We start from the raw sequence: 10970 nt of genomic DNA, 5'->3' as shown, positions 1-10970 counted from the left end.
CAAGCCAAAGATCTCTAACTAACAATTTTAATGCTTAAAAAAGAGCTATGTGTTACAAAAGTGTGTATAAAAATTTCAACTCAATCCAACTATTAACAAAGTAGAAAACATAGTTTTACAAAGATAATACAAAACAACAAAAACAAAGTTATATTCAGATTTCTCTAAAAAATACAAAAATCATTTCTCTGAGTACATACCTCTAATTATCAATACCAACAAAATATAGAAAACCTTGTACTAAAATTTCATTCGTCATAGTAACAAGAAAAAAAAATAAAGAAGATAAAAGAAAGAACAAAAAAAAAGTGAGTCAAGGAACCAGAGTTACACAACAAAACTTTTCTTGAAAAGCTCTCGTACCATAGCATGATTATTAACTTTCATGATATAGATATAAAGGTAACATGTGAACAAGATATCTAAAACAAAGAAAAGAATCCAACGAAGAAGAAAGATGGGAAAAAACACTCAAAAGGTAAAAAGAAAAAAAAATGATATTATTATGTATGTGAAAAAACACTCTAACTTTTACAATAAAAAAAGGTTTAATAGCTAATTTAGTCCTCAGTTTCGTTGACAAATCTCAATTTAGTCCCTCATTGTTAAAGTGTTTGAAATGGGTCCTCAGTTTTAAAATTTTGAGTCAAATTAGTCCATTCCGTTAAATATAACCAAACAGAGTTAATGAGGTGATGATTTGGCATATGTTAGTGGTTGTGTCAAAATATACTTCTGTGCGTGCTTGGCATGTTTGTTAATTAGATAAGATATGATTTTATTAAGAAATTGAGTATTTTTAATTGGGAAAAAATTGATTTAGGGCTGATTTATGCGAGATTAGGGCTGATTTACACAATTTATGCGAGATCATCACCCCAATTTTAAAAGTGAGGACTTATTTCAAACACTTTCATAACGAGAAACTAAATTGAGATTTGTCGATTAAATGGAAGACTAAATTGGCTATTAAAAAAAACTATATAAAGAGGGAGAAAGAAAAACACGAAAACAGAAATTATAAGCATTATGACAAACATCTAATGTTTGCTAAGCGATATAACAGAGTTAAGAGAAGAACAAATGAATCAACTTTTTATCAACATCAACTTTGAACAAAACCAATCCTAAACATTTTAAATATCTTGTTATTTGATTTTGATGTAACCTTAAACAATAACACATTCCAAAAAGAGAGGGATGCAGGGTGTGTTGCTCAAGTTAGAAACCATTAAATTTCAAACATTAAATCCCCATGTAATCCACACAGGCATAAAAAAATTGTATAAAAAAATTCAGATATCATAGAATAGCATTATAGTATAATAAAATTATTTGTGAATAAAAGAATTTCAATCTTAGAACTTGAAACAGATTAATTAAAAGCAATGAAATTGGAGATTAAAAAAATGAAGTTTACTCGAAACTGTAAAGTGTTCATAAGTAAAGTTCTGGAGGGTGCAAGATCTGAGAGAGTTCTTATACGTTTGCACGCCTGTGTACTCTGATATTAAATATGAGTGTAATAATTAAGAAATTGATAAAACAGCCCTTGTTAATGAAGATAATCAGAAAAACGATTATAAAGACATCATTTATTAAAGAATAATTGTGTCACACTTGGAAATGGTTGAGAAACATGGATGAGAAATGAGATGTTATAGAAGTTATTTTATTTTTCAAAAATATTAAGTAGTTGTTACAATATAATTATGATAGAACGTAGTAGGCACATTAGAGAGTAAAAATACATTTGTAACACAGATTACTTCTATTACACACTTCAAAATAAATCACAATAAATAGAATGAATTATTTTACTATGTACCCTTTTAACTTTCTTTCCTTAATTTTGATTACTTTAAAGTTCGATCTTTTCCTTTAGGTTTATATGTATATTTAAGATTGAAGTTACAATATAAATTTATGAAATGTGAAAATAAGTGTATTTTTGTCTATTTATTAGGAAATCAATTAAAATAATCATTATTTACATAAAAAAACACTTCTAAATCAATTAAAAAAATCATTATTTACAAATTGAATCAATTAAAAAATCAATTAAAAATCATTATTTACATAAAAATTGAATATTGTGTTTCTAAATCTTTTATCATAATTAATCAGGAATTGAAAATTAAATTTGGTACTAAACCACTATAAAGAAAAAACACTTCCTTTTTAACATTGAATTTAAGCGCGGTTAAAGTCGAATTACATGTTTAAATTCCTATATTTAAAAAAAAGTTAAATTACACTATACCTGTCATTAATTATCACTTAATAATAAAAAGAAGTTAAATTATAAATTTTCACTTAATAATGAATATTCTATTTAACCCAACCCACCCCAAAAGTCAAACAACTCTCAACACCTACACAATTTCTTCTAGGAAGTCGTCCGGTATGCGTTCCTCGTATTCGTCTTCACTCTACCGTCCGGAGGTGTACCTGTCAAAGGTTATCTGATGCTTAAGTCAGTTGGTTGTTCGTACGGAAACTCAATGTAACATTAATAAATGTGCAGTAAATGCGAATACTTATCTCTTACCTTTGACCTATATTTCTAGTTTTCGGCATGGACTTAAGATTAGCAAAATCTTAATCATGACTCAATCTCAGCTCAATATCTCTAATCACTAATTACCTTAATCTTTGTGTGGAAACCTACAAAATCTTAATCATGACTCAATCTCAGCTTAATATCTATAATCACTAATTACCTTAATTTTTGTGTGGGAACCTGATTATTGACTAGACCGGCCGTTCCGCCTACGACTGGTCAGTCTTATCTTCTGATTTTGTTACACTCAGTTGCTCTAGCGCATTCCTGTTCTAAAGGGTCGTTCAAACCATCTTGATATCGTGACGTTTGTGTGGCCGTTCGAACACACAGTATGTATGTAAACAATATTTTAAAACAATCATTGTATAATGATGGTTTATGTATCTCGAAAATTTCCCAAAATTATCTTCTTCATGGGCATGCCGCATTACATCAATTGCTTATATCATTTTTATTTTTCTTATTAAGATTTTAATATTTTCCTAATTTTAAGTACAAAACTCAAGACCCGTTTGCAATCTAAATTTGTTAGAAACAAAATATTTGTAAATGTTTGATTATTATTATTATCCTAAAAAATAATTCAGTGAAGAACATGACAAAAATATGTGACCTATAATAGGATTCCAACAGCAAAATTAAAAAAAAAATGACATACATTTTGATATTGATATATTGGATTATTGGTCTTATTCCGGCTAAGTCCCTCTAAACAAGCATAGGTCTACATTAAGAAAATTTAACTGCAGAGCATTTAATCTTTCTAGTTTCAACATCATGTAATAATGATTTTGTGAAAAATTTATTAATTTTGTATCAAAAACTAAGAAGTAAGAAGCAATGGGTAATTAATAAAGTTGCGTCGTTGTGTATAAAATTGATATAGGCCTTTGCGTTAAGGAAACGGTAATGTTAAGACGTAAGATGGAGTATTTGTATTTGTCCATTGTTATTGGTGAACAAAACAAGCTTCATACCAAAGAGGGAATTTCATTCCTTCAAGCCTTCAACCAAGTGATACTGCTCAGATCCAACAGGGTTCCAACCCTAATCTTAGACCATACTTTGCTTAATCATTAATTTGTTTCACAAAGGTTGTTCCAACTTTAATACATTATCTGTACTTTATTAAAAATCATATAATATACAATATCATCATATAGTTTATGTTCATTGATTGAAGGTATTGATGATACAATCTGTCACAAAAGTGTTTGGTCACTGTTGTGTTGTGCTGTCAATTATTAACACTTACCTAACTCAAACTATTCTCTCTTGTCTAAGACACCTTTTGTATGGCGATAAAGATTTAATTAATTTTAATTATATTACGACGATACTACTTTTCTTAATCAATGGTGATACAAATTTGAATATAGAATATACAACTTTATGTTGACCTTCGTTTTAATTTATTTTCTTCTACAGAATATAATAATGTTTACATATTCTTTTCAACTTATTAATAAGTGTTTTGTTTTAAAGTTAAATCATTGTTTAAATGGTAAAGTTTCAATGATTGCAATTGTCACAATTAACAATAATTATTTTAAAATTAAAGTTTACTTTGTTTTATTTTCAATAAATTATTGATTTTTTTTACTCGAATAATTTAAAAAAATCATCTGGAACAATTATTTATTTTGCTTTTTTATCTGTAAAACGTATCTAAATTGCTTTATAGATTAAAAAAAATTCCAATAATTTATTAGGTATAAAAAAGTTAAATTACTTTATAAAGAACTCATATATCTAATTATTTATTAGGAAAAAAAGCATTTACTGATTCAACTAGTTGTTACTTTTTAACATTAACATGATAAAATTTACATTGTGCTAACCAGTAACAATTTTGTTGCTTTTATTTTAAGTGGTTCTTTGTTGCCAAGTACCAATCATTCTCATACCCTGTGAGTGTAAAATAAAAAAATATTGGTTATTCATTTGGTAAGAAGGTATAGTTTTTTATCATAAAGTATTCATTAGTAGCTTCTTAATATGGATTACAGTGGTCTAACAACACTCAATTTAAGTTTGAGAAGGTAAATGAAGCATTTAAGATAACCCATTTACAAATTGGTTAACTTGTATCCCGATTCTAGTAAAAAGCTTCAACTTTTGTCTAAAAGAAAAAGCAAATCCAAATTTAGTTTAAAATTGCTTATTATATATCATTTACTATTAAAACAGACCCTCTGTTTGGAAATAAATTTAGGAATTATCAAATAAATTAATTCAACCATAGCAATTGAATAATTTATGAATCGTAATTATATATTTTTTTTTTAATACTTAAAATGTATCACGCCACTCGTACAATGTTTATATACAAATTTTTATTTCCCTTTGATAGCTTTTAATATGTGCGAACAGTTTTTTAACCATTGAAAATAGAGTAATGCTATTAAGGAACTTTTTGCAGTTGTCACCTTCATCTTAAAGAAACTCTCACTGTTAATTGGTTAGATAAATTGAAAGATTGTTTTTTGTTTGAGTAACTATGTTTCACGTTTAACCTCCTCTTAGTAAGACAGATATTTGATATATTTTACTAATATCATTAAATTACAATTAGAAGAAACTTTTTTTCACTAAAATTAGAGAAACATATTATAACTGTTAATATTACACTTAGAAAATGTTTGACCCAATTTTGAAGTTATTTTCTTTTTAAAAATTCAAGAAAAGACGAAGCCAAATCACGTTTTTTTATCAAAAACTCTTAAAAATATAAGGTACTGATTTTTAATAGAACAAAATTTCAAAGTATATGTTTTATTCGTAATAGGTGGGTAGGACCATGGACTGATTTTGGAATTTCATGTTATTGTTGATGTAAGTTGCGAAGAAAAGAAACGAATATACACAAATTGAATAATTTGATTTGCTAACAATGAGGACTTGTCATGGAAAAATCAAGAATTTAATAGTTTCTTTGACATACGAATGTTAGATTCGTGTATGTAGTAAAATTCATATCGTTCTCTATTCCAAAATCTCTTGAATGTGATTGATCAGTTGAGAACTCAAATAATTCTTTTGGTTATATATAAAATGATTGAAGAATGAATAGTTGAGAGGAAAAGCTTATAAACTGTGTTTGATTCCTACCGCCCAAGAAGCTGCGAGGTAGTTGCTGGTGCCACCCACGCCTCCAGTCGGTGCCACTCTCACCACGTGTCAGATTCTCATTGGTTAACATCCAAACAATATCCAGATGTCGGTTCTTAGTGTCACTGTATCTTTCTCTTTCCTCACTCAAACAAAAAATCGCACTATGCTGACGAAGCCACGCTTTCAGAAAAAAAAAAGAAAGCAAAAAAAGTAACAAACAACATAACTTGGAGGAGCTAGCACGGAGATACTTAATGCGTGACTTATTAGCAGCTTTATTTTAATTTACTAATAGAAAAAAGTAAAATTAATCGTAAATTAATTGTAATCATAAAATGCCAATGGATGAGGTCCACGTAGCAGTAACGGCGAAGACAGGACCAACCAAACCAAACGCCACGCCTCCACTTTTGAAAGCAATCCATGCCGTTGCGAGTTGCAAGTTGCAACACCCGTCACTCGAAATCCTCGTGGCCTTCAAGAGTGAAACGGCGCCGTTTCGAGCAAGTGATTTTGTTACTGTGTGTCATCAGCTTTTAGATCACCTGGGAAGAAAACCAAAACCGAGAAAGGCTGTTGCTGCCAATTTCACGTTTTAATTCTCTAAATTAAAGCCCCATTTCCTGAATCGACGAGTTTCTCGTGACCCTCCTCTCGTCATCATCGTCTTCCTCGTGCCCTAATCGATTCTCTCGTCGTGGGTGCTGATCCTATTGGGCTGTGAAATACTGTCATCGACTGTGATCAATCATTCATAAACCAAAAACAAGAAATCCTTTTTTGAGTGCCAGATAAATTAGTTTTTCTTTTTCATTTTCCGATGACGTATTACGATAATGATGGTGGTCGGAGAGAGGAGGTGGTGTTGGATGTTACCTACACAATCCGACCCGATGATGGTAATGGGGACTATGTGAAATTGAGGGCCGATCCCGACGACGTTTCTCCACTGGGTGCGGCAGTGGAGCCTTCTGTGCCGACGATAAGAGCCACCGTGTTGTATTGGGTTAAATTGGTATTGTTGTTTTTATGCCTGGGGTTTTTGGCTGTCGTTGCTCTGGTCTGGATTGGACCCTATTGCATGGACAAGGTTTGTTCTTTTTTCCCCCACTCGCTGCTATTGGATTTGAGGATTGGTGTTCCCTTGTAAAGTTTTGATTTTGATAATGGAATAGCTGAATTCCACCCTTTTTGCTGCATAGTGTAGAATAATTGTGTTTTGCATTTTTTATGTTGTCTCTAACATGAAACATAGATTAAAATTATGTGATTCTAATGGATGATTTAATTTGTTCTTGGCAGGGGGTTATTCCGATATTAAATTGGGAGACAGAGACTTTCAGTACTCCAATATTAACTGTTTTGGTGTTTGCCTCCGTGGCAATATTCCCAACCCTACTCTTGCCGTCTACACCTTCCATGTGGGTGGCTGGAATGACTTTTGGTTATGGCTTTGGGTTCTTGCTAATTATATCTGCAGCAGCTATTGGTGTATCACTCCCTTTTATCATTGGCAAAACCTTCCACCATAAAATTGAGGTACTTGCTTTGTCTTGAATAAGAGTTGGTTTGTTTGCAGGTTTTTCCTCACCTTTACTAATGTGGATTCAATGTTTTGTATATCTATGCAGGGATGGTTGGAGAAGTATCCAAAGAAGGCTTCTATTCTAAGGTCTGCTGGTGGAGGGAACTGGTGTCATCAGTTCCGGGCTGTTGCCTTAATCAGAATTTCCCCATTCCCATACTTAATCTTCAACTATTGTGCTGTGGCAACAAATGTTAAGTATGGGCCTTATATAGTTGGATCCTTGGTAGGAATGGTGCCGGAAATATTTGTTGCAATCTACACGTAGGGTTTCTTTCTGTTTCCCTCATCACATTTTTAAGCTATACTAAGAAATTGTATGTGTTTTGCTTCGTTATATGCGTGCTTTGGTTGATTACTTCCTGAATATCTAATGTTTGCATTTGAAATTTGCCATGTGTACCTAAAGTACTGAAGCGTAAGGTGACCACTTTTTTCTCACTTTTGAATAACTCTGGCTCTTGCTTGATTATGTTTAGAACAATATGGTTGTTTCTGCAAAACACATAGTCCATCTGGTATAAATTGCTTGGCTCTGATGTATAGTTTGAATTTTCAATAACTGACACGATCAAGAGTCCTGCAAACCTTTCATCTTGCATTACCTTGTTTTCTGTTTCCCCTTGTTGCGATATGTTTCTTTCATGAGTATTCATTCATTATGGAATAGTTCTAAGACTGATTTGGTGAACGGATGAATCTTCAATATTGATGAGACTGAGATATGCCTTTAGAGTTTCCCTTTTTTGTGAGGGGTAATCGCTCTTGCCTGTGTTTTTTAAATTTCTGGTTGTATTTTGTAGTTTAACTTCTCTACGTATGCTTCCAACCAAACTTGGGGATTCTTTTATGGCCATCAGATTTTGTACCAGTCATTTTTTTAATAAAAAAGCAAACTCATATTGTGTCCTCACGTTTTGACATTCCTTGAATTTGGCCATGTGATTAGACAATTATTAATTTATCTATGATGTAGATTTTTATTTTTATGGGAGAAGTGTAGTATTTAATTAATTTGTTTCCCTTGTTAGATCTTAATTAGGAATGCAATTAATCACACAAGTTTTATATCACAAACCGTTCTATGACTTATATAGAAGTAAGATATTGATCTGTTTACATGCATGACCTATGTATGTGGCTTCTTAAATGCATCAATATACTGGCCTATTGTCTGCTAAATTATCATGGTTGCGTATTTATTGAACTAATTTCCACATAAATGCCTGATTGCATCGTGCATAGCTAGGGGATCTCCGAAAACCAACCTGTTCCACAAACCAAAACTTAAAGTTATGAATTATACTTGGCTGTTCATTGCTGTTTTGTCACCTATACTATCATAGTTTGTGTCGCTCTTGATCGAAAACGGGCAACCTTAACTTCAATGCCATCAATTCAGCATGCAGAGTTGTTATTGAATGTCAATGGGATTTTTTTTGTTTTGTCATCAAGTTGATTTGGTATGGTAAGGAAAACAAATGTTAGTGCAACAAAGATTGTTTGATGGTCACTGGCCAAAATACCTAAGCTCTGTCAGGACAGGATTAGACAAAGTTGAGAAAAGGTCTAGGAATTAGGGTTTGATATTTACCTATGGTTTTTCATCTACAAGTTATATGTAACTGTAAGCCTCTGGTTGAGGCTTTTAGATTGCTCTGACCTTGTACTAGGGCCTTCTCCCTTCCTAACTGTTACTTACGCTAAATAAACTTGTGTTCTTATGGATAAAAGGCTTTCACCATTATGTTGTTTTCTGCTTTGAGAATGTATCTTTACTTGGTCAGTAGAAACACTGTTGGTTCAAATTTACCCATTTCAAAATAAGTTGGTTGGTTATGAAAATTGAAACTTCATTTCAAGGTATCTTGGATGCTCTGAAACTCATTGTTTACTTGGCTATTATTCTGCAGTGGAATTTTGATTCGTACATTGGCTGATGCTTCACATGAAAAACATTCTCTGTCTGCCCCACAAATTATTCTCAATGTTGCCGGCTTCTGCATAACTGTAGCGACAACCATCTTTATCACAGCTTTTGCCAGGAGACGGCTTGATGAGTTACAGAAGGAGGAGGAGACATTGTTACAATAGATGTCCACAACTTTTGGTCTGGTTTGTATGTTTCCTTATATGAAACAGTTCCTACCATAAATCTGGGAAGGGAGAGGCTTTATAAGGAGACATTATCCATTGGAAGAGTTGACCGTCAAATGTATTATATAACTAGTGGGGAAGGGTTGACCAACAGGCTGACATGACCAACACCTCTTTTAGCGCACCATTTCCGTGTTCCTTATACGGATTACAGAAATTTTCTTTGTTAGTTCTTCTACCTCATTTATCATTTTGTATACCACTCCAATTCCCGATTTATAAATCATTTATTTCAATTCCCCAATATTCGTTTGTGTAAATCCAATGCCTCAATGTTCGTGGACTTCCCATGTTTTTTGCATTCATTTATCTTTCCCAGTTTCACGTTTCATTTAATAGGGTGGATGAAAATATTTATTAATCTATTTTGATCCTTTTAATTTTTAATTAAAAGTCTGATCAAATCTAATTTATTTGATAGGAATTCAAACCTTTTATTAGATATTATTATACGAATAGACATCACTTCACCAAATAAGGAAAATTAAATTTGTATTTTTTAAAAAAGTTTTCAAAACTGCATTTTGTAGAATAAATTTAAAAATATAAGTTTTGAAAACATTTTAAAATGGTAAATTTAAGAAAGATTGAATTGTGAAAACAATATTGGATTAGTTTTAATTTGTTTGGTATTGATAATAGGGTCTGATTCAATTTTATAATTTTGTAACTGATGAATTGAATGAATTTACACAACTATAATTCTTAAACATAGTCGGAAATGCAAAATTTCCACAACTATAATAAATAATTAAAAAAATTGAAGGATTGATCATGCTTTGAGGTAAAGTGATGAAATTATCAAGAAAACTTAACTAAATTTCGTACGATTGTAGGGCATGGCCTAAAATGTGGGTAAATTTCGTACTTTATGATTAAAAAGTGTTTGTGAAAGATTGAAGAGAAAAGTAAGTGGTGGTGGTGTTTTTCAAACATTAACAGGGATTAAAGAACTGCAAAGTCACCTGAATTATCCAGTAAAGCATCCTCTTCAAAATTGGATAGTTGTTGTGAGGTCAAGAACCCATTTCCCTTAAAACTTACATTACCAAATTTCAGCAAACTCTTGTTTGTTTCAATGATCCAAAATCGTGAATTTAGTGCGTAAGAAAATGTAAAGAAAAAACGTGAAAAACAAAAAGAACAACTAAAAAAATATTAATTACATTTTAAGAAATGAAACGAAAAGTAATATATAATATTTTTCTTCTTAGTACTTTCATATCACTTAAGAGTTAAAGTTAAACACAATTTAAATATTCTTTTTATCTTTTCAAAATATTTTATAAAAATAAAATCTTAATGAAGGTTTACACCAAACATAATCGATAGTGTATATAAATATAATATAATGTTTAAAAATATAACTATTATCCTTTTAAATATTATTATAAAACGATAAGACTAATATTATTAATAATTTAAATTTTAATATTATATAAAATAATTTATTTTTATTTAAAATATAACTTTTTTATATTTTATAAAATTATAACAATTTTAATTTTCAAAAATATGTTTTTATATTAAATTAATTTTAAATATATT

The 10970-nt window shown here is 30.8% G+C and overlaps 1 protein-coding gene across 1 annotated transcript; it reads left to right on the top strand.

Moving 5' to 3' along the window:
• Positions 1-6052: 6052 nt before the first annotated feature.
• Positions 6053-9668, top strand: LOC124821143 (uncharacterized). The gene is made up of 4 exons (XM_047292985.2): positions 6053-6770; positions 6983-7219; positions 7312-7529; positions 9179-9668. The coding sequence occupies exons 1-4, from the start codon at positions 6501-6503 to the stop codon at positions 9357-9359; spliced, it is 906 nt and encodes a 301-aa protein (XP_047148941.1). The 5' UTR covers positions 6053-6500; the 3' UTR covers positions 9360-9668.
• Positions 9669-10970: the final 1302 nt, after the last annotated feature.

This window comes from Vigna umbellata, chromosome 1, assembly GCF_029865625.1.
Source record: "Vigna umbellata cultivar VRB3 chromosome 1, Vumbellata_1.0, whole genome shotgun sequence".
Lineage (NCBI taxonomy): Eukaryota > Viridiplantae > Streptophyta > Magnoliopsida > Fabales > Fabaceae > Vigna > Vigna umbellata.
This window is presented reverse-complemented; position numbering and strand designations above follow the sequence as displayed.

Bases quoted from the DNA above. Each gene is read 5' to 3' on its own strand.
- LOC124821143 (XM_047292985.2), top strand. From the start codon at position 6,501: ATGACGTATTACGATAATGATGGTGGTCGGAGAGAGGAGGTGGTGTTG. The intron at 7,220-7,311 runs GTACTTGCTTTG...ATATCTATGCAG, and splicing joins CCTTCCACCATAAAATTGAG to GGATGGTTGGAGAAGTATCC. The intron at 7,530-9,178 runs GTAGGGTTTCTT...ATTATTCTGCAG, and splicing joins ATATTTGTTGCAATCTACAC to TGGAATTTTGATTCGTACAT.